Source organism: Anas platyrhynchos, chromosome 4, assembly GCF_047663525.1.
Source record: "Anas platyrhynchos isolate ZD024472 breed Pekin duck chromosome 4, IASCAAS_PekinDuck_T2T, whole genome shotgun sequence".
Classification (NCBI taxonomy): domain Eukaryota; kingdom Metazoa; phylum Chordata; class Aves; order Anseriformes; family Anatidae; genus Anas; species Anas platyrhynchos.
The window spans coordinates 67,700,739-67,724,604 of record NC_092590.1 but is presented as its reverse complement, the minus strand read 5'-3'; the positions used below and the strand labels follow the sequence as shown (position 1 = coordinate 67,724,604).

Sequence of the window (23,866 nt, the reverse complement as noted above, 5' to 3'; positions counted from 1 at the left end):
TCTTTGTGACAACAGATATTCTGGTAAAATAGCTGCCTTGAGAACATGCATTTTAATTGTAATTATGAGACCTAGAGCATCTATCAAATTTCAAAAACAGGCTGTATATTCAGTTTGGGCAAAGTTTTTCTTTTCTAACGACTTAAAGCTAGCTTAAAACATTCCAGTGTAGTTGGTACATGGAGGATGTAATTAACATAGCAGATTACTGAAAAAAATGTTTGGATGACCTAGCTGGGATATGCTTCTGTTTTTAACTAAAATACAAAGATTGTATGAAAAAAAAAAAAAAAAAACACCCTATCATTTCAAAGATACTTTGTCTACCTAATACTTAGTACGTTTTCCAGTAACACTAACATATTTGTTAACACAGAATTATGTTGTGCTAAGCAGTAATGTAAAGAGATCATTGAAATTGACAATACAAGGTAAGGAAAGAGGATGCAGTATTATAGTACATAGCTTGACAAGAGGATATCTTTACAATTCTGTTACATCTCTTTCTATATTAAAGTAAGGTGGAAGACTTGCTAGACAATTGGCAAACTGTACAAGAAACCTCCAGTTTTCAAAAAATATTCACTAGGCAGACATGTAGGCCCCACTTATTAGAAAAATACTTTACAGTCATGTGGTTTAAACTTGCATTTGGGCAGTGTAGCAAAGAAGCAACTACCTACTGTCCATTCTGCAGGTGTACTTGGCATTTCTTGAGCAAACACGGATGATGATACACTTACCCATGGCCACAAAACATCGCTTGTTCGGAACCAGGCCGCCCTCTCCTTAATGTTTGCCACCATGGCCTGTGCATAAGGGTGGATGTTGGTATCTGTAACAGGGAGACTCATGTTTGGATAAACACCGTCTTTTGGTGGATCTGGGAATACTGCAAATCCATTCCAATAAAACCCTGATCTAAGTAGAAAAAGAAAGCAATAGGCTATAAACGGGATTTATTCAACTAACTGGGAGAAACACATTGAAAGGTGCTGGGATAAAATGCAGACACACAGGAAATAAAAGGGAGAAATTCAGTTTCTATTCATTGCCAATGTTCATGTTTTAGTGTTCATTTGGAAGTCTGGTAGGGGGAAGGCTGTCCGTTTTATTTTTGCACCATGCATCTTCCCAAGTCCCTGTTGCTCACTGGCACAGAACAAAGAAATCACAGAAGAAACCAGCAAGCTCTGTAACAATGAAGATGCCAACCCAAGTAGACTTTGTTTACATGGTGTGGATTACTGGATAAGACAGAGAAAGAAATAAAGTTTTTAGTTCACAGCTCTCAGAGTTCTTCCACATAGTAAATGGAAAATCTGAGCCTCTTCAGTTTAAACACTGATGATGTACACAATCTCAGCCCAATATAATGCTGAAAATCTCCCATAGACAATCAATTAGCAATAGCCAAATCCCTGCTGAGCTTCCTGGAGCTTTTAAATCTCAACTTTTCAGGCAGAGAAACAAAAATCCCAGTCCTGCTTTGGGTATTTTCTGTTTATAGTAACTGATTTGTTTCACATTTTTATTTATTTTTTGATAGGAACTGACACAATATATATGTAGATGAAAGTTATACCCATGTTCTAAGCCTCCAGGTGGTAGAAAAGATTAAAGTCTGAGAATATTTTGAAGCATTTCTAATGCCTGTCAGTAGAAAGTGTCACTTCTGAGGATTCAATTGTTAGTTAATGAACACACTTTACATATTATGGTAGGTAGTGGAAGGGTGCTTAATAACCCTGATTCAGATCTACAGAGTCTAGACGCGTCCTTGACCTACCACACATCTATGAAGCAACGCAGAAGAATACTGTTGAAAGAAAACAGGCAAAGAAAATGCTTAAGCTCTGACCATATAAACTCTCAGAAGCAATCAATATTTCTGCCTATTTCAGAAATCTTCAGACCTGTTTGAAAAAGGTAGTTGCGATGGGGTACAGTAGCTGTACTGATCCATTACATGGGTGAAGATCTGCTGACTTTCAGATAAAGAAGGAGAGCCCTGCCATACGAACTGGAGTCTCTGGAAAACAAGAAAAATAAGAAATCATTACCCCAATGACAAGCACAGAAGTACTATTTTGGAAGCCTCCAGACTGTCAGCTACCTGAAAACGTTTAGATGGGAAAAGATTATCAGAAGCTCATAAAAGTAGAAAGGAAGAATCACGATATACTGCAAGCTTAAGGTGGTAGGTCCTGGCTTCATTGGATTCAACAGTAATCCTGTTTTCTTCAGGGACGCTTGAGTTTCATGCAACATTCATAAAATTTTTGCCTAATGCCCAACTCATACCAGTGAAATCCCTTTATTTGCACATAATTTAAGGCATACAATTGACAAACCAGGATCCAGCATTGTGTTATGAAAAGAAAAATCTTTACTGCATCTGCAAGTAAACTTTGAGCTAGAGAAGGCAGAACTTGAAATAGAAATCGAATGCAGCAAAATAATGTTTAGCTGCATCTGACTATTATCACTTTTACAGTCACAAATAAATGCTCCAAGCATGACAGCCACCAGCCCCAAACACACACTACACTTTAAAGCTGTTCATAAAAACAAGATATCTAAGGTTTTCTCAGGCAGAATTGAAACCCATTCTAAAAGCCTCCAATTCTAACAGTCCTGATTCCAGGCCCGCTTATTCTCTCTCTGCCCACCTGCCCATATTTTGTGTCTTTTTCAGGCTAGACTATATTTTGTTCTTGACCAGAAGCCAAAGACGTTACTGACAGACACAATGTATTTTAATATTACCAACATGCAATTGGCGTGTTACTTTTAGAAAAATACCTACATTTTCTTGCACAAATCTGGTATGCCTTTCTTATTGTAATAGTTTACATTATTATAAGGACATGAATTTCAGTCCTTGGGTATTTTTTACCTTGTTTTTCTGCATGTCAGCCTTCAGATCATAGTCAATTCGAGAGATAAGATGAGCATTAAAACCAGCCAGAGCAAAAACAGTTGGTGTTGTAGCTGAAGCTCCAAAAGGATCAACGTGCCAAGAAAACTGAGGCCTGATCCCAAAAGTTTCATATAAAAACCCATGGCCCTCTGCAAAGCAAAATTTGTTTACATTAGGAATACTCCTACAAGTTCATCTTATCAATGTAATATGCATGTAGTATTACAGATAAGCACTTAAAGGATAGCTCTTCGTTGATGTTTTCCAAAGCATTTAAAGTTTCAGGAATTTAATGATTCACAGCAGAAACTTCCACATTGGCAATATTTATTTTACTCTGCCAAGTATAACTTATTAATATCATAAAAGATGAACAACAAACAGGAATTATGATTAGATACAGGCCTGGGAAACTACTTAGAGAAAGATTACGTTAAGGCTAATGGGTTGAAGTCCGAGTTTGTGTTTGCTAAAAATCAGACAAGTCTCAGGAAATTTCAGTCTCACGTGAATGGCAAAGGAACAAGTGAACAAAACTAACATGAATGTGACTGAAGATCATAAAAAATAGAAAAAGTCAAAAGGTTAACAGCAATCTTGTTAGATGTTATTTACAACTAATGTTATTAATATAGTATTAAATTGAATTTCAATTAATAAATACAACCACGAAAACCAGAAAGATCAACCAACAGGATCAACTCAGACAAACCATTTAAATAAAAGTATACCAACCAGATAAGCAGTTGCTTTTAGGAATAACTTTAGTATATTGCACCATGATTCTTATTGTCAAAAAACAAACAAACAAAAAAAAAGAGAGAAAAGCATATGTTAATTTTGTACTTCTGGAATTGTGCACATAACTACTTGAACATAAAACCACTTCTTCTCATTTTGTATTACTTCCATTCCAAAGACCATATTTAAATAGCTGAGGTTGCAAAGCATCCTCTTTTCACTTCATCTTTTCCACAACTGATGTCTTTTTTAATGAAAATTTTCTCAAAGATTGAGTTTATTTTAATTCTTCTCACTGAAGCACACTTTTGACACAGTTTGCTAGACCCTTCCTAAACACAGCTAGGAGAAGATAGGAGATGTAGACCCCAAATATCTGCACTGGATTTCTCTTTTCAAGGTGTACTCATCACACAATGTGAGGATACACCTTTTGCTAGCAGGTCCTCCTAACAGTGGAAACTGAGCTGAGTGTTTTCAGGAAAAATTAATGGGTATATTAAAATATATTAATATTTTTGTTCTTGCTAAATTAACTTGTAAATTTTAATCTTTTTTTAAAAAAAAAATTTAGGTTTAAACACAGAATGGAATTTTAGATTAGAAATAATGATTTGTGCAACTGACTCCAATGAAATAAGAAGCTATATAAGTGTTTAAGAAATGGACTCAACAGTCAATATAAGTATTGTCTTTGGAAAAATCCTGGCTTGGATGTACAAAGCCTTCAGAACCACCTATAAATGCAGAAGTCAGCTGAAAATAGATATTCATTCTCCCTCCTCCTTGTGGCCAGAGTGCGATGCAGTGACTCACTGAGAAGCAAATCAGCTGCTCTCCTTGTGCTCCTGATAAACACTGACAAGCAGGGAACATGGCCAGTGTTAGTGCGCAGGCAGGTTCAGCAAATGGAAATGCTGCTGTCTGAACTGCATTACTCTCCTGTAAAAAGCTGCCCAGAGTATAGCCCTGAAACAGGCAGGGTTTGTATCAGCCACGACGGACAGCTGGTGCTAATATATCATTTTACCCTCCAAAACCACGCCATTCCCTCATGACGTATTGTAGACATCTACAGCGTGACGGTGATATAAAGTTACCTTTTTAATTTTTTTTTTTCCCTTTAACCAAATGGAGATAAGCCAAAATACTAAAAGACCCTTTATGCTATCTGATGGAGAGACATAACATACAAACAGAGGCTTGAGTTAATGATTATAATGAGGGATTTCTTCATCAAGCAAGATTTTCAGCTAAGATGACCTTGTTGATATTCTGTGGCCCATGTTCTGCAGAAGACTTTGCCTAAACAATACAACCCCCTCACACTCCGAATCATTATCAGGTATTTTCTTCCAGAGTTTCTCAAACCCTCAGTTTCACCATAACTATCTCTGCAGGAACTTAAGCTCTCAGACACAAACTAAAAAGGCCTCTGTTTCAAAAGAGTTTATAGTTGACATAGACTTAACTACAAGCCAGTAGTTCTTTTTTCTTCTAAATGCAAGGATTTTTTTTATACAGATGACCCATCAGCAAATAAGAAGAAATATTTTAATCAGTTCCTAAAGAATAGAAAAAAAATAATAGCAAAATTGGGGTGGAGAAACGAAAAAGCAACCACCCCCAAGGTCATCACAATGATAAACAAAAGCTAAATGCAAATACACATACCTGACAGCTGTAAAATCTGATCATCAATTAGTGTCACAGCTTCATCGTGCATCACTTGCCCTCCAATGACAAATTCCAGTTGTCCCTCCTGAAGCAACTGATGGACCTAAGATATAGAAATTAAGACATGAGACATAAATTTCATCTCAGTCTTATCCAAAAAGGCTGCAAATTCATTTCAGATCACAGCTTATTACCCAGACACAACACTTGTCAAGAAGGCATCCAGTAAAAAAGTGGGATAACAGGCTGTCTGTACTGAGTGCTATCAAAAAGAGGAGGGCAGAGTGATGGAAGGGGAAGCAAACGAATATGCTGCACAGTGCACCGATCCACCCAGCTTACACTGAAACCAGGTAGTAGGCACGGCAGATGTACCTCCACACTGACCTGGTACTCATCAGTAGAGATTTTGATCATGATGAAGTACTCCTCATTAGGATTTGATACCATCTAAGCATCACTCTTGTCCCCACACAATTGCAACAGCCTAGAATCCTGCCTCAAGGTAGCTAGAGCTGGAGGATTAAAAAAAAGATACTCTTGTTTCTCCTAAAGTCTTCCTCCTGCTGCATCCTGGCTTTGAAACAGCATTAGGAAGCCGGATGAGCAAGCAATGTGCAACTCCATGCAAGCAACAATGGCCAGGCTCCTGGGGCTTCCTCTAGTACTTCAGTAACAGATTGGAGACCAAACCTGGTGGGATCCAGGAAGAAGACAGCGTGCTGTGGCTATGCTCACACCTCTTCAATACTGTAAACATCGACCTTGCCTTCAGAGGTTGGACGTAGGAGTACAATCAAGGTTATTTCAAATAATTCTGAATTACAAACACTAGTTTCAAACAAACAAAAAAACAAATAAGAAGTGTGTCCCCCCCCCCAGAAAACAACAACAAAAAAAACCAGCCAACTGAAAAAAAGAAACCAACAAAAAAACCCCTGAAGGATGGCAACTCTTCCTAGAAAATAATAAAATAAAGGGAAAGTTTCCAGATTTTTTTTTTCTTGAGAAAGCTTCTCTTCCTATGTTTTATCAATAAATAGATATTTCACATGTAGTGGGTTTGCCCATATGATTAAACATGCTGCTGACCTTCTTTACTATTCTTTTTCCTAGTTTACAACCTGACAACATATTATGACCTGTACAAGATTTTATTTAACTTCAACCACTAGAAACAGCAAGCATGCCACTAAATGTGGCTTTTAGCAAACTTGCTGGATGTGGGTGTGTAGGAAAGGGTTAATAATCTGTGCCCCTTTCTAAAAGTCTTAGAGGCTTCTACTTTTATCATAGTTACTTTGCTACCTCAAACTTCAAAGATACATGCCTCAAACTTTCAGCAGAAATTCTAAATACATATTTTATTCCTCATCATTGTTTTTTTAATTATTTTTTTCTTTTTAAATCTGTCATGCAGGATGCTAGTTCCAGACCTATTATGCTTATTTCCCCAGGAACCTTCAGTGAATGCCCCTGTGTCTGCTCAGATACGATGCCAGATTGTCAATTTTGATTATAATCATTTCTCTCATTCACAATGTTGTGAAAATGCTTCAGGGCTCAGCATTCATAAATTAGTTCCAGCTGACTGTGGTGACTGATTAGCATGCTGGGAGACCAGATAACCGATATCTGGTGTCAGCACAGAACTGGTCCTGGCCTACATGAAAAGCATCTGTAGCTATTATTCCCCATGTGGATGGATGTCCAAAAAAGATACCTTTGAACCAGACTTTAGGCCATGGAAACTTTATTTTAAGTTTCATGGAATCACAGCGAGGTTGAAAATACTGAAAATAATAATAATTCAAGTAATTTAAATTATATCCAACCCCAGAAACCAGAGAAATCTGTAAGAACATGCCCTTGCACTGACCTGAATTGGAAAAAGGCAATAGGAACCTAGGAAAGAGACACAACAGTTCTACAAGCAGCAGGCTGTTACAGCAGTAGGACATATCCATGGACCTTGGGACAACTCGTACTACCCTTACATCAACCCATTCGTACATCCCAGCTACAAGTGGCTACATATCTTTTCTCCCCCCTAGTTAAAACACCCAGACATCACACGGGAACAACATGCACAGAGAACTAAGAGGTTCACATCTGGTTGCGTACTGCTGCAGCCCACTTCACTCCTCTTGTCTGAACTGTAAAACCAGCCTCAGTGCTCAGGCTGTGGTTTTTACTAATTTTTAATACTGATACTACTAATCCAAAGCAGATTTTCCAAAAGAAACCAGAATTAAATCCCGTATTTCAAGCAAAATACTAAATTAAAACCTGTGGGCTGTACCACAGAAAATAGTTAATGCTAGAGTTCAAGTGGAAAAAGCAGGACAATAACCACAGACACCTAATTTCAAGGCCCAATATTTGCAACTTGCTAATGTGAAAAACACATCACTTATCAACAAGCTTCGTAGCTTCTAGAGATTCGATGTTTGACAAACAGGTTTCACAGAAATTTGCTTTTAATCATTTTACTTTTATAATAGTTTCTTGAAAAGTTAATACAGAACTGACTAAAATGCAGAAAAGCCACAAGAATCTAGACAAGAAAATTAAGGGCTGAATCCTAAATACTAGTTTTGTGCTGCTGAGGTCAAACATGATAAACATTTACTCTTTTAGATATCACAGAATGGGAACTACAGGGAATTATAGGCCTTTTCCTTACAGCTTGGCTTACTGCCACACAACATCCTTCAAATAAGAACAACGTCCATTAGAAAAAGTACTTTCCTGTCCTGCACAAAGCAGTTCCTATGCTATTTTCTTTAATTTCCCCACCCTGGATTTGCAACGCAATTTTCTAATTAAGAATAGCGAAGAGATTCTTCTGTCTTGCAAGGGGCAGGTACGGGCAAAGCACTGCCACCACAGCAAAACCTATTTACAAAGGTCAGCACACAGGTTGCAAGCTATTATTTAAATATGAAACATTACAGACAATTCAGAATTTAGTGAAGGACTTGGTTTAAACAGAAAAAAACAGACCGGAGGTGACTTTTTCATATGACACTTTACACATCTAGCACTTTCATAGAACCACTGACTGTCCTGAGTTCGAGGGGACCCACAAGGATCATCGAGTCCAACTCCTGGCTCCTCACAGGACCAGCCAAAAATCAAACCACATGTTTGATGAAATTTAATGTACTCCACATGTAAATTTAGTTTACTGCAAGTAATATGTTGTCGTTGCCTGGAGTTCAGCAGAAGTACCTATGGGGAGCTGCACCTGTGTATCCACTAGCGTTAGGGTCTGAAGTTTAAACATCATGCATTGCAATGGGCTACCAGCCTAGTCTTTGATTTCAGCATGCTTCTTTCCTCTGGCATAAAAAAGAAATAATAAACATAACTTCAATATGTCCTTACTAGGAAAAAAAAAATAAATCCTTGAGTTAAAACTCTTAAGACTGAAAAGGATCACAGTTCATAAATAAGCAAACCCAAGAAACAGCTATTGTTGTTGAATCCTACATTTTTCTTTTTGCTGCACTAGCCTTGTTTAGAAACCTTTTTTTTGAGCAACACTTAACTGGAAAGAAAGAAGTTCCTTCTTGTGAGCAGCATTACCAGTTTGTAAGCTTCAGATGTTTGACAGATATTGGTGCAACCTCTTTCAGAATCACCCAGATCTTATACTAGCATGCCCCCAAATAAAAAAAGTCACTGATGAAACAAGAATTGCAAAGTGTAAAGAGTCTTAGTGCAAAGGTTACTACCTCCTACTGCTGTGATCTATATCTGGGGTTCTAACCTCTTGAAACTACCTTTAGAGGTAAAGTCCTTTCATAAGAAGTGCTAGATTCCCAGACAGATTGCAGAAGATATGGGTAAAAAGCAAATGCTGAAATACTTTGCCCCCTCCTTGCCCTCCGAAAAAAGCATGGATTCCTTGTTAGCAGTACATTTGGCTCTAGTACAACTTACCTGCTGCTTGTGTTTATCCGTGGCTACTGCATCCCACCAGAGTCGAAAGAATTCCTGCTCCACAGCAATAAATTTGCGTTGCTTTCCTTTCATTAGCTCTTCTACAACAGATGTGTAGACGTTTGCTGCATAAGCATGCATACTCTCCTGCAAAATAACACAGAAAAGAAACTGCATTTTGGAAAGTGGTGCTTGGCCTACATTGAAGGGGCTGTTTTGAACACTCATGGGGCTCGATATTAAAGAGATGAAAATGTCAAGTTTGTTGCAAACTTCTTTTGTACTCTCAGAAAGGCTGAGGTCTCTCTGGTTGTATACACCCTGTGTGCCTTTGGTTCCAAAAACCATTCTCCGATTGAGGACCTGACCAGATCATGCTGTAGCTTCCCACAAGATCAGCAGACATCAAGAAAAGTTTTCTTTTTGATCTACTGGGAACAGCTCACCCTATCCCTCACTGCTTACCTTACACCCACCATCAGTACCAGGCATGGTAAGCCTTTCCACCAATGTACTCGGAAATAAATCCACATGTCTGCTTTACCCTTCCATTTCTGCTCCACTGCTGGCATCCTGAATTATCAGAATTGTTTTTGTAGAGTGAGTATGACTGTACTGTGGGTGTGTGTTACTGGTATAATACAGTTATACCTAAACTGTAAATTATTCTACTATGACCCTAGAAGTTTTAGTCATGAAAAATAAAACCACTCTGCTAGATGATTTAGTACAGAGGCAAAGGACTCAGAACAAATCTGACTGTTGACATAGAATCATAAAGCGTGAGAATCAGAGCATCTACTCCATGTGTCTCCTGCTCCTAAAGCAACTTCGATTCCAGAAGGCCTATGGATTTTATTGGAATGCAAATATGGGAGCTATATTCATCAGATAAGGGGGTTCTTGAGGTCCCTTCCAACCCCTACAATTCTGTGATTCTGAGACCCATCACGCAGTTATATCCTATCATATGGTATCAAACAAACATCATCATATTCATTTAAAGTTGTGCTTGGGTACACTTTTTGATAAAGTTGATATCTTGGGTACACTTTTCCTTGCCAGAAAAACTTCTGCTTGGCCATATGCAGTGTTTCACCCCTTACTTAACATCAAAGTGATATACAACACCTAAAGGCAACAGCGGAGATCCCAGGATTTCCTGCAGTGCCTGTGTTTTCTTGCAACAGTTTCTGCTTGTATCTAATAGAATAGTTATTTTAACATCAACAACATTGCCTTTCTACTTAAAGCTAATGATACATGCTTGAAAATAAGCACCACAACACAAACATGCACCTGAAACTGATCAACAGATCCCTCATCCAACAACAAATACTGGGCATGATACATAACATATGAACCCATTTGGGCAATTTTCCTGTAAGAAAGAAAAGCACACTCTGAAATAAGAACAGGATGATGTGAGCCAAATCAGAAACTAACTTTTCCTATCCCCTTGCTTTCCACAACTGAAATCCAGCTATCTTTGCTATCTGCCGCTAGAAAAGCAAAAAATTTTCAGTGTAGGAGGAATGGCTTAAAATACTTCAGAGCTTATCTAAATAATTGCTTGTTCAATTACTTTTCAATCATTTCTAAAGGACTTTTTATAATCAAGATTATGATTAGACACTTATTGTTACACAAAGTGAAATTTTAACTAAGGGAATAGCCTTCAAATTTTACTATTATTCAATAGTGACATGCTCAAATGCCTGCTAAGCTTTCATTTGTCTCACAATTGGCTGCAAACAATATAACCTAAAATCCAAGTATATTTACAAGGATTACAACATCGTGCTCAATTTTAATTCTGAATAGTTCAGTGGAGTACAATATATTTTAAGAGTTGATCAAGGACTCCTCAAACATGATACACTACTAACTTATTCTGTGTGGTAACCTATTGAAAATATTTTCTTGATGTATTTTGGAGATTAAAGCAAGCCAATCTGCATCATGACACAAACTTCAGCTACACCAGAACTCCTGCAAAGTTTATAAAGCCCAGTGGTCTGGGTTGGAATTGAAAATTGTTGTTCTCACAAGCCAGGCTACTTGCAAGCAACAGTAAAAATTGTTCTTGGTAAGACGTTATATTTTTTATTATAGTTTTTCTTAAGCATGCGATGTCGAATCACTCTAGCTAGTAGAGTATCTGCAGCATCTTCCGCATCATCATTGTAATGAAAAATTCATTGTAATGAAAAAAAAGGATGCAGACTAACAAATACAAAAGGCATAAATGCCCCACCTGATTTATTTTTGCTCTGCAACTCACTCACTGAGCAAAAATTTTGCTGCCACACTTCCGTGGCTCTATGCACCGACTCTGCCTTGGCCAGTAGGGTGTCTCTGAGGACTGAGAATTTCCTTCAGTTTTTGGCTTAGTAAAAGGACACTCTGAAAGCCCAACAAAGCCTGCCAAGCAGCTAAAGCACCCTTTGACAGCTGGAAAGTTTTCCTTTTTAAAAACAGCTCCAAAACCCACCGCGAGCATCCCACTGAACGCTGGCAGCAGGAAACCCCACGCGACGCGCGCAGCCCCTAAGCCAGCCCTGCCTTCCCCCGTCAAGGTGATCCCACAAAACCGGGCGACCAGCCGCACTGCGGGACAGACCGGGGGGCTCTCTTCTCAGCGATTTACGCCTTAGTTTTTCTTATTTTTAACGCAGCACCGGGCTGAGGAAAAGCAGGGAGGCTCAGCCCCGCCGCCCCCCCTCCCCGGCCTGCCTGCCTGCCTCCCTCCTCAGCGGGCCCCACCTGCACCGTGTAAACCCAGCCGACGTCCATGTGGCTGTGGGCGACCACGAAAGCCCGCAGCTGCCCGCGGCCAGCAGCCGGCACGATGAGGCTGAAGAGCAGCAGCAGGGGCCCCATGGCTGCTCCACAGCCGGCCAGGGCCGGGGCCGAAGACCGGGGTTTTCCTCGCCGCGTCCCGCCCCCGGCCGCCCCCCGCTCCGGCGCCGCCTCCCGGCCGGGCCGCCACCATCTTGAGGGAGCGGGAGCCGCGGGCCTGCTCGCCAGAAGGCGCTGCTTTTTTTTTTTTTAAAGCACTTTTTGGTTAAATCGGAGGATATGAGGAGGAGAATTGGCCCCAGGATGTGGCTGGCAGCCCCGAGGTGCTGCTGGTACGTGGCGTCCTTGCAGCAGGGTGCAGGACCCCGTGAAAACCACGGACCCCCGGGAGGTAGCTGTTAGTGCTGCCCCTGGAGCTGTTTTATTTTTATTTTTTTTCTTTCTACAAAACCATATTGCTCAGGGAGGTGTTCAGTTCTTCATCCTGGCCGACTAGAAATCCCAGTGATTTGTTTTGGTGGAAATTCTCTTTGGAATGGAATTCTTTATTTCTGGGCCTGGTACTGCGATACGGATTATTGTCTTTGCGTTCTGAAGTTGTAGCAAGATTAAATTTTATTTTATGCGGTTGACCTTCTGATCCCATTTAAATTGGTTTTCTCACTTGCTTTCTTACCGTTAGTGAGCGCTGGCTGCTGTGCTGAAACTGAAACAGCCATACTGCTAGGTCTGCTGATAGCCCTTGTGAAAAGGGAAAAAGTCCATAATTTAAAAAATGTTATATTGGCAAGGCAGCCCAGTCTCCCCAGAAATTTGGTCTGCAGTTTCTGTTTCTGTCCAATATAATACTATATTAAAAGCCCAAATAGTTCTTTTGTTGATTCACTCTGAAGTACACAATAGTATACTTCTGGCTACCCAGCTTAAATTCAAGTTTGAGTAAATTATGTGCTTTTAACAATGTTACAATCCTGCAATGATAAAAAGTATCACACCAAACTCATTTCCAGCAATTCAAAAGTAAACGAAGTCAGCTGAAAGCAGTATCTGCTAGTACCTTCAAGTTTTGTCTGTTGATTTAGAATTCATAGGTTAACTAGATTTAGTTCAAGCAGTTGCATCGCTATTTGTGATAAAAACATCACAAATAGTTTTACAGTATCCCTCTACACACTTGCACTGATAAAAGACAAATTCATGCTGAACTTCTTAGCCCTTGGGTACACATTAACCCATCTCAATATTTAAGGTACATGTAGAAACAGATCACACTCTAAGTAAGATCTGTATCTATCTTCCCATTTTAGGAAGAAAAAGAAATATATAACATACTGTCTTACATGCCAAACTGATTTTTTTCACCATACAAAGTGAGTAAATTTTTGAAGTCCATAATGAAAAACAGTATGTAACTCAGTAATACTGAGCTGAAGAGCATAAAATCACTACATTTTATAAAAATATGGCTAATATGAATGAATTCTCCTACAGCTGGGCCCTTGTTTGCTTATTAATATGGGAGACTATAATTTTCTCCAAAAAGAAGAGGCTTGTGCTGGAATGTTAAGGTTAATTTTATTTAATACTTTGTGGAGAGCAATCAAGGTCTGTAGGTACTTTAATGAGAGAGTTAGTATCTTTAAGCAGCTGGATGAAGCTTTAATACAGCTCTGTGATATCTGTTTTTCCCCAAATCATCAGCTTAAACCTTTTCAGTTCCAAGAAAGCGAGCACACATCCAGCAAACATATGGCTTAGAGATAAATATATATACACAGTCTAAATGAAGTGATGTTCTTTTACCTCAGAAGGCATTATGGTCTTGTAATTTAGGTGAAGTTCCCAGGAAAGCTTAAGCGTTGGCATTTTGCTCTGCTGCTAAAGTAGCTGAGAATGTTTGCAGACTGTTACTCCCATTTTAAACCTATTTCCATCAGAACATATAATTGTCCTCCTTACTCTTTCACACAGGTCACAGTATTACCCTGTCTTGTACAGAGTAGAGAAGAACATACCTGTTTGAACAGAATACTTATATTAGTAAAAATCAGATCAAACTACCTACAGCTTATGAAAGCACACACAAATCTAAAGGCATCAGGAGGGTCTTCATGTGCTACAAAACAGAATGAAGGTTGGCATATCACATAGAGTTTATGGCAAAAATAATGGAGGATCCAGTGTAATTGGGCCATGACAGCTGCCTACATTGATGTTTTATTCTCTTGTGCTCCTAATCTCTTACCATGGCTTAATTATGGCCTTCCTGTACTATTTCTTAAGCTTTTCTCATTTGCCCGTAAAAAGTGTGCTTGCTTCTTTTTTTTTGACATGAGCTATGGTATATGTGGGCCTCTGACATTGTCGCCTCAAAAAGACAGATCTAGGCACAGTGCTGCCAGCTGTAAGCTAAAAAGTCACAATCTTTGTGTTAAACAAAATGCCAAGAAAGCCACCTGGTGTACAGAACAATTAACATACCTTTAGATTTCCCTCCTGTGGTGTTTTTGGGGTGGATGTCTGCGAGAATAAAGACGTTTATAAAGTATGCTCGCTATAACTGTTTCAGCACTTTCAAATTTTCTGCTCCCCTAACAATTTTCCAGCCGAGGCAAACGTCACTCCACAGAGCACTTCGCTTTACTTGGGGAAAGGTTTGCTTTCTTAGTTACCTTTCACGCATGCTGTGAGGACAGCCTGCGGATCCTCGGTCCCGAAGATGAGAAACGCTCTCTAGCCTCGCAGTGATTTTAGCGTGCGTAAAACCTGAGAAGTCAGCTGGCATGTGCAGCCTCCATCCCTGACAGGCTGCACAGCCCAAGGCAGGTAAGAAGCGAAGTGAAGTGAAGCGTGGCACGGCGGGGCGCCCTGAAGGGGAACTCGGGGACTGAGGCTGAAAGGGGAGCACAGAGGAGGGATGAAGGAAGGCGGGCGGGCGGCCCCATGGTAGCCGGCCGTGCTGAGGGGGGCTCCCCCCAGGCCTGCCGGGCCCTCTGGCACCTGTTGGGGCCGCGGCGGGTCCTGGCGAGGCTGCGCCGCCTTCCCCCGGAGCTCCGGGCGGAGCCTTCCCCGCCGCCCGTCCTCCCTCCCCCGGCTCCCTCAGCGCCCCGAGGCAGAGCCGGCTGCCTGCGCCGCCCGCTCCGCTGGGAGGAGGAGGAGGAGGCGCCCCGAGCAGCTACCGGCGCTGGGAGCAAAGCAAAATAACAGTTCAGAGCACTGGGCACCTTCCGCAGGGCGGCACACATGTCCCAAAAGCAGGGTATTTCGTTAACGCTCCCCCTCCTCCCGCCTCGCTGTAGCCCCCTCTCATCCCTCTGTTCCCTTCTCTGCCCTCTCCATCTCTCCTTGCCCTCTTCCCCACTGCTGCGGCTCGTCCTCTCTCCTCCACCCCACTGCCCCTTGTCCCTTCCTCAGCCCTCTCCTCATGGCCCCATTCTCTCCTCCCTGTGGGTGCTGGGTGCCCCAGCCTGACCATGCCTTTGACCCTCCTCCTTCTCTTACAGTTGGCGGCCCCCCAGGCGACAACAGCGCGGTTGACTGGTGCCTCTACCAGCTCAATGGAGCGGCCGAGTTTGAGGTCTCTGAAGGTGAGTGCAGGGTGCTGTGGTTCAACCCCATGGCCACCACCGTGTCTTGTCACCTGTGGGTGGCTGGCAGGCTCGAGGCTGGCCGTGGCACAACATTGCGGCCAGCAGGGATGGCTTTGGGTGGTGGAGATGCTGTCAGAGCAGGAGGGGATTGCAGTGGGGCAGCTGGAGATTTGCGTGCCCCGGCCTCGTATAAGTGTCCACGCTGGTTGTCTTCTGCTGGGAGATGCTGAGGTTTGTCACTCATGGCCTAGGTGGCATCAGTCTTCTTGGCCTTGACGTCGGTGGCTGCTGGTACGAGTGAGGCTGTGTAGTACACGTGGAAAGTTTTCTTGCCTTCTTTTTGTTTTCTTGACTTTGAAGAGGTAACCTGGAAAGTTTTCTTTTTGAATATTCTGTGAAAAGAGAAGGAGCAGCCTTTGAGTGCCAGGGCAAAAACCCTTCCCCTCTGGGTCTGAATCATGTGTGGTTTTGAATATCCACAGCGTGCTTCAAACTTTAGTGTCAACCTGTAGTTTCTAGTATGTCCTATATGTAGTGTTGCAAATGCCAGAGAGCGTATCTCAGTGTCTCCGCTGGTTTTGTTTCCAGTGAGTTAAGTGGAGCCAGGACCTTGTCTCAAAGTTTTTTTGTTTGTTGTTACCATGTGCTTCTGAGGGGAGTGCCTTACTGTTTGAAAGGGCGTAAATGAACATTACAAGTGCAAGCTAGACTGAAAAGCTTTTTAGTAGGGAGGAAAGTGAAAGGCTGTAATAGATTGGGGTCAGGTTAGGAAAAGCTTTCCAGTGATGAAACACTGGAATAGGTGGGGTGGGTAGACAGCGAAATCTCACTCACTTGAGATATTTAAAGTCTGTTTCACAAACACTGGTTGAGGTGATAAAGCTGCAGCTCTTTCTGTGGGGCTGGTAGATAGACTAATGGTTTGAGGTCATCTTCAGCCATGCTATCTGTGATTCTGTGGGATGCAAAGTTTTGGGTTGTCTTGTGTTTTGCTATTTAGAGAAGTGATTTAAACCCCAGTATACTACTAATAAGCTACAGTTCTATTAGGGCTTTAGGCTATTTTTTTTTCCCAAAAAGATCTGATGATGGTTTATATTTGAAGATGTACTTAATGCTGTCTATAATTACACACACGTATACTGAAATATTTCTCAAAATATGTTGTGATTTGGTGCCTAGGTTATTTTTTTTTTGTCTGAAACTGCATGCCAAACCAGATGTGATGACGGTAGGTGGGGGTGGAAATTACATCCATGTGAGGGAGTGTAATGAGTGAGTGACAGCATTTCTCAGGCATCATAGAATGTTGAAAACAAGCTTTAGGTTGGCATTTAATTTTATTTAAAGATTTGAGTGAGTGGGATATGCTTCTTAACCTTACTCGTCTGGGTAAATATCAGTGTTTCAGCACTGCTTTGAGAGTATAATGTTTGCTTCTAAACAGGTGTTGTATTCCTTTGATTTATTGGGCTGCCTTTTGCCACATGACAGATTCAACCACAATTTTTTAAATTGGTTTGCTAACCCTAACTTCAGTTTTCTTTAACACTGGCAATTTATGGATGCCCAAATTTACTCCATGACTTAAATGAAAATCTTAAATGCTTTAGCTTCCTTACTCAGCCAGGAAATACATGAATTTCAGAGAACAAGTGACAGGCAGAAACACCATAATTTGGTCACACAAACCACAAAATCAAAATCCTCTGCAGGTAGTAAACCCCATTTATGTTAATAGGCTTATATATGGCATGCATTTTGTACTTCTTTTCCATTTTCCAGGATACGTTATCTACTAAGTGCCACTGATATCTAGGGACACGTACAGCAATATAATTGGCACACTTTGCAGAAGTGAAAAAAAACACATTTAACATATAAAAGGAAGTACCACGATAGGTGGCTTGACCCCTTGCATGATAATTTTGGATAAAGTCCAAGCCTTGTATTTTCTTGAAGTTTGCCTCTAAAATAACTTAAATTACACAGAGGCAAAAGGAACCTTTAGCTTATAATTGATTGTTCTTAGGACTTTCAATGCAGATTGCTCTTCAGTGCTTATCCTACTTCCTTTTACTGTAGAGAAAGGCCACAAGAACTGTGACTGCAGCTGCATTGGTTAGGACCACCTAACCAATGGATAGATGGACCAATTAATCTATATTAAATATAATTATGTGTTTAGTGAGATATATATCTGAATAGATAACCACATATATATTAATAGTCCAAGTTCAGTATGTCCTCTGGGCACCTCTTGCTGCTTTTGTTACTGAATGCATGCAATGGCCTTGCAGGACTCTGTCAGTTAGACTCCAGAATTGTGCTCAGCAACACTTCTGTCTTAGAGTAGGGAAGAAAATGATTCTTTTTCCAAAAATAGATTTTAGATGAAAAACATTAATTTACATAACAGAAATGCAAAATTGCATATTTCAAATGCAAGGAAAAATAGAGCATAGTAAGTAAAACATAACAATCAAAGCCAAGATATTCATGTTTGATTTAGTCTTGCTGCTTTGAAACAAAACCCTATTTCAAATATTGCTACTTCTATAATTAACATCTAAATGCAAAATATATTTTATTCATGCTAAAGATCTCAAAGCACTTTGCTCACATTAAGTGCAGCCTCACAAAAGCTACATGAGGAACAGTACTAGAGTATCCACCTACAGGCTAGCAAAATGAAATATTGAATTAAAGATGTGATTTATTTGGTAGGAGCTAAACTTCCACTATTGAGCAATTAGTACTTTGGAATTCTGAAAAGCCAAATCTTGTGCTGTTTGCCCATACTGTCTAGTGGACCGATGGCAGGACCGATTATTCCAGACCCTTTGTTTTGAATTACGATTCATACCAAATTCTTGAGAACTTTGTGTAAGTTAAAGAGTGTTTTAGATATTCTGAGAGGTGAAGTCCAAACTGTCAGTTCTTATACAAGTTATAGATAGCATTATATTTACTAATGACTATATGGTTCATGAAAAGATTGAGTCAAAATTCATATTTTTAGTTTTCAGTCTTAAAAATAACACATCAGAGATTGGTAAGTTGAAATTGATTTGCAGTTTAAATTTTCTTTTAATCTGTTTTGTAAGTTCATGATCTTGAGTGACTGAAAGCCACAACATTAGTGCCTTGTGAATCATGTGATACGAACTTTCCTGTTACTTGCATTAGTAAAAAGCGTTCTACTGTTCTTTTTTTTCCTGAGTAGTTTGGAGTAGATAACATGGATAAAACACTATTTTTATTGTAAGAATACATTTGAATAATGTACTATTTGAAGGAGCTCAAAGCCTTGGGAAGCAATGAATTTGAATTTAATCATTGTTGGGTTTACATGGGATAATTTATTGCTTCCTGTAGTTTTCAATCATAGCCAATAAGTCTGGGTTTGGTTCAATATTGTCTTTTCCAGTATTACATGAATTCCATGGAAGAAAATGTAATTGCTCAGGTTTGCAACTGAAGTAATGTCCTTGCAAGTCACATCTTCATTACTCAGGTGTAATTAAATAGGAAGTCTCCGTCATGCTTTGGCCTTTCAGTCCTCTTTTGGCTGAACCAAACAACTGATTTTCCTTTGTTTCTTGTAAAAAGGCACGGTAGCAGCTCTTAACAGTTAGTCAACATTTCTTTTGAGGAATGATGTTGTGTTTCTGTGAGGCCTTAGTTGGATGGACATACTTTGCAGTTTTGGGCTCCCAGCTGCCCAAATTAGCGTTGCACATATCTGAACCATGCCTCTTCTGTGCCCCACAGTTCTGGGAGGGACACCCGTCGTCTCACCCCAGATTATGTTTAGGATACTGTTAGCTTGCACACTTCCTGAAAAGTGCTACCATCATTTGCTCTTGCTATGATGATATAAGTGGCTGTGTAAGACCAGACCCAGCAGATGGTTCTTTACAAGAAAAAGCGGGTATTTATTTGTTGCTGCAGAATCAGATGCTTAGCTTCAATATGCAAAGTTTCTCGTTATAGACTAAGGGCTTGAGGTACATTGATGTTCTGTTTATTCATATGATAGCTTTGCTAATAAAGATACTCATCTACAACAACAGTCCATTTCGTGATATTTTCATTCATTGTTTTTGAAGTCTTTGTTTATATGTGACATGGGTTTTGTAATAGTCTTTCATTCAAATATTCTGTAGATTACTACACAAAATACTTCTTGAATGACAATAAAATACTAAAATATACTTGTGCATACACTTGTTATGAAAAAGAAAAAGGTGGATGGCTTATTTACACTTCTCATTTGCTGTTTCCTAATTTTGCATTTTAAATAAGAATTGGTTTAATTTTTATGTAATAAATTAATTTTATACATGAAGAAGATTGAATTGAATTGATTTATAAAATCTCTGTTCTCACAGTGTTTCTATTGGAACTTGATATGGGTGCTAGAGTATGTTTTCTACTAAGAGTTAACAACTCTTAGTAACAAACCTGCTTTACATTCTGCCCCATTTTAATATCTCCACTTACATACTCGGTCACATTTTCTAGTTTCTGTCATTTTCCTCAGCTTTTGTTTCACTTTCTCTTTGTCCCTTTAACTCTTCTCTCTGCCAAGAGGGTTGTGGGGGGTCTCAGCCCATTGACTGTTGCAGAGTCTGGCAGAGGGGTCTCCCCTCTGTGTCACTGGAAGTCTGCCATTTGCAGCAGGTGCCCGCACAGCAAATCTTAGCTCTTTTCCCTCTGTCTCTCACTATTTCCAGGTCTCCAAGGCCTACCATTTTATATGATCCTTTCAATTTCATCCAAATAACTCCTGGCAATTTTGGTTTTATCTGTGGTTAAATGATCAGAATTTCCTTGGGTGTTTCAGTTGGCTGCATCCTCTAAGATGCACTTGGTATACATATCATGAAAGATGAAATCACACTGTTGTGTGCCTGATTATGCAGGTATTAGCAAGTCAAACATGAAGCTTTCAAGTTATCTAGTACAGAATTCAACAGGGACATCTTTTATGCTCCCTCTTTTGTATGAAATACACAATAATTTAATTTATGCCATGATTTTGTTATAAATAACAACACTGATGAAGGAAACTGATTTCAGTGGTGCCACATCTTTGCCATTTACACTAGTTTTTGTATTTAGTCAAACATTCAGCTTCCATAGTGATGAACAGTTTGAAGGGTATAGGATTGCCTGTGGCTCCAGTTGGGATGCTGAAAAATCACCAGCTCTTCACCAAGCTTCCTCTAGCACTGTAAGTCAAGTCAGAAACCACTGGGCAGTTTGTGTTGATCTGTATGAAGATGTCACAACAGAAAGAAATTCCAATTAATAAATAAAATTGTTCCGTTTCAAAAATCGCAACCCAGAAGCTGCAAATGAAGTTGTGAAAATATGAATCCAGAAGTCATATTGTAGGCCATATAGGTAGGAAGGTGAACTGTTCTTAATATTGTTATTTATCTGTTCTTTTTTTTGCAAAATGCAGTGAAATGCATTTTTTTTTTTTCAGTAATATGCTGAGAGTTTTAAAACAGAAATGAATTTCTTTTCTTCTGTGTATTTCTGCTGTCTGATAAAAAAAATGTCTGCAATGATACCAAGCTATTTGGGGGATTCAACCAGCTTTCGGTTGTACTGTGTGTGAAGGTTGAACCTTTCTGTATCAGCATGTTTAAGCAGGGCCTTTCTGTCCTCAACTACGAACTCCTTATTCAAAATAATGGGCAGCAGCTCGCATTTTCCTAATCCTCTGTGTGATCACTTGATGATATAGGACCGAAGCCAAAAAACAGCGAAATGTATTGTTTACAGGCTGAATTCTGCTTCTTGACATTTACATTGGATTGCTGCTGTTTGGTAAACCAGAAGAGGGAGCTACTTCATAATGTTCCATCCTTTTTGAACAAGGTCATGGATTATTATTTTTGGAAGACAAAATCCAGAGATCTCATGTGATGCCTTATTTTGTCACTCAGTTCATCACTTGCTTATTTCTAAGGATTTTCATATAGGCTTAGCTCTTTGATTTCTTTCAGTTTTCAAGTATCAATTCAGTGTTTGTCTTTAAATACTGCATTAGTATAAAGCCATAAAACCTTTAGTTGATATAATGGCTGTGGTTCCTTCTATTTAATGTGCTGAGTCCTTTCTAAACATCAATTTTCTGCCTAGCGTGCTGTGGATGTTTGCAGGTGTTTTCTGTAGCATGTAGGGAGAACTTTGTGGTGGCTGGACTTCCTCTGTACAACTCTGCTTGAGATGTTGGAGGCTTATGGGGCATTGTACTTGGGTTTGGGCTTTGTTTTCTGCTTGAGGGCTGTTTCTTTGGTTTGTCCCAGTAAGCAGATGCAGAAAGAATTTGAAAATGGCAATATGTAAATAAAATAGCAAAACTCATGTATGCTGTCCCTCAGTCTTGGTAGTCGTTGGTTGGTAGAGCTCTAGAGTGCTACAAGTGATAATGACAACGTATCTTGTCAAAGTTGTCATACCTCCAGGTTCATTGATGGGCATTTTCTGTTAAGAACTGATACAGTGGTGGCATTTCATTTCTTCATTTCTTCATTTCATGTGTAGAGTTCTGGGAAACTCCTTCCACCTGAGTTCTCTGTTCCCTCTGTTTTGTCATTAAGAGCAATGGGAGATGCTCTCAGTAGTATGAAACTCATCTTTGATCTTCATTGAGAAGAGTAAATACAGCACTGTGCTTCTTGTGGGCAATCACCTTGATAAATTTCATGTAAGTTTTGAGGTGCCATCGGAGCCTTCCTTTCCTGGAGAGAAATACAAGCTGGTAAATGTCCTTGCAGTGCCACTGGAGAGTGAGAATGAACCATTTCTCTTGTTAGCAGCATTGACTACTCCTGGATGTGGTAGTGTCCTGCTGTTGGCTGGCCTCAAGTTTTCTTTTAATAAATGTTGAAATACGGCTGCTTTCAGGAGAGTACTGCTGGATTCCTTTCATACCTTTCTGTGGTATCATCATGTGCCCTTCAGGTTACGTATGCAAGCTGCACTGCCAGAGTATTTAGACATTACATTAAGAAGTTCTGTACAGTATTCCAAAACATAAATGTACCAAAATGAAGAACTCTGTGGCTTATTTTTTGTTATATTGTAAAATACTGTTGAGAATTTTTTTTAATAGCCGCACAATTGTGTGTACATGCATACTTTCTTATCTTCATGTGAGATTTATATAAAAATCAAAGAAAGTTAAATTAGATCAATGTATATGTGTTTGACTTTTTCCTCCTCCAGGAATTTTTAGAATAAATACTATTTATTTGACACACATAATGTTTTACACAGTATGTATGTTTGTAATGGTTCAAATAAAAAGGATTTAGCAATATGGAAAAAATTGACCTGTTTTTAATGTTCTTAATACTGATGACCTATTTATATGTTTTTAAGTCTTTCATAAAATACAGTCTCTTTCCAGAAACATACATTCCCAGGTGTTCTGGCTAAGTTTATTTACAAGCCCATTTTATAGAGGCTCATGTCACAGTGAACAGCATTGACAGTTGGGATGATTGCAGGAATATGTAAAACGTTAACCTCATAAATCTTTCTCCATCCATTGCATTAAGTAATTTTCAGAAAATATTCAAAAGTATGATGCAAGAGACAGATCCATTATTTCAGTTGAAACCATTTTGGTATTGCAGTTGAAGACGATGTGTTTGGTTCAGAGGCAATTAAGTCTTGATGCTAAGAGGGGCCAGTGCCTTGCCTTTTGTACTTAGAGAGGGCATGTGTCATTCAAAAGTGACTTGTAAAACTATCTAACACAGTTGTATTGTTAGTGACGTGCCTTTCCATTTCACCCAACTACCTTAATTACTGTATTTAATAGTCGTCTTAGAACCCTGAAACTAAAATTATCCACAATTTCGCTGGCAGACGCAAAGTATAGTAATCTTCTTTCTCTTTGTAGCCAGACTAATTTCTGGTGTTATGACTAGACTTAAATAGCTGCATCTTTAAAGGTGCAAGTCTAATAGTAGAAGTGTAATTCTTGCGACACTTAATAGTTTCTTGTTAGGCCTGTCATATTGGGTAATCTTCTAGATCTTTGAAAGTTTTAATATCAAGGCTGTGTTTTTATTGATCAGCTCACTCTTATTTTTGGAGGTTCTCTGATAATCTCTTGCATTAACATTATAAACTGCTTGGAAATTGAATATTTACT

The 23,866-nt window shown here is 39.6% G+C and overlaps 2 protein-coding genes across 4 annotated transcripts in view; one reads left to right on the top strand and one right to left on the bottom strand.

Moving 5' to 3' along the window:
* Nucleotides 1-12,250, bottom strand: part of MAN2B2 (mannosidase alpha class 2B member 2) — a 28,650-nt gene extending 16,400 nt beyond the window's left edge. The window contains exons 1-6 of one of the 2 annotated variants that reach the window (XM_027457426.3): nt 12,056-12,250; nt 9,290-9,436; nt 5,339-5,444; nt 2,900-3,072; nt 1,917-2,032; nt 744-921 (exon numbers count right to left, since the gene is read on the bottom strand). In XM_027457426.3, coding sequence (XP_027313227.3) covers nt 744-921; nt 1,917-2,032; nt 2,900-3,072; nt 5,339-5,444; nt 9,290-9,436; nt 12,056-12,172 — 837 coding nt within the window. In that variant the 5' untranslated portion in view covers nt 12,173-12,250. Of the gene's footprint in view, nt 1-743; nt 922-1,916; nt 2,033-2,899; nt 3,073-5,338; nt 5,445-9,289; nt 9,437-12,055 lie in introns of those variants that run through there. The other variant, XM_072037793.1, reaches the window with a different exon arrangement.
* Nucleotides 12,251-15,184: 2,934 nt separating this feature from the next.
* PPP2R2C (protein phosphatase 2 regulatory subunit Bgamma) overlaps nt 15,185-23,866 on the top strand; it is a 184,717-nt gene continuing 176,035 nt past the window's right edge. Inside the window, exons 1-2 of one of the 2 annotated variants that reach the window (XM_027457420.3) lie at nt 15,185-15,350; nt 15,595-15,678. In XM_027457420.3, the coding sequence (XP_027313221.1) occupies nt 15,335-15,350; nt 15,595-15,678 (100 nt within the window). In that variant the 5' untranslated portion in view covers nt 15,185-15,334. Of the gene's footprint in view, nt 15,351-15,594; nt 15,679-23,866 lie in introns of those variants that run through there. The other variant, XM_072037795.1, reaches the window with a different exon arrangement.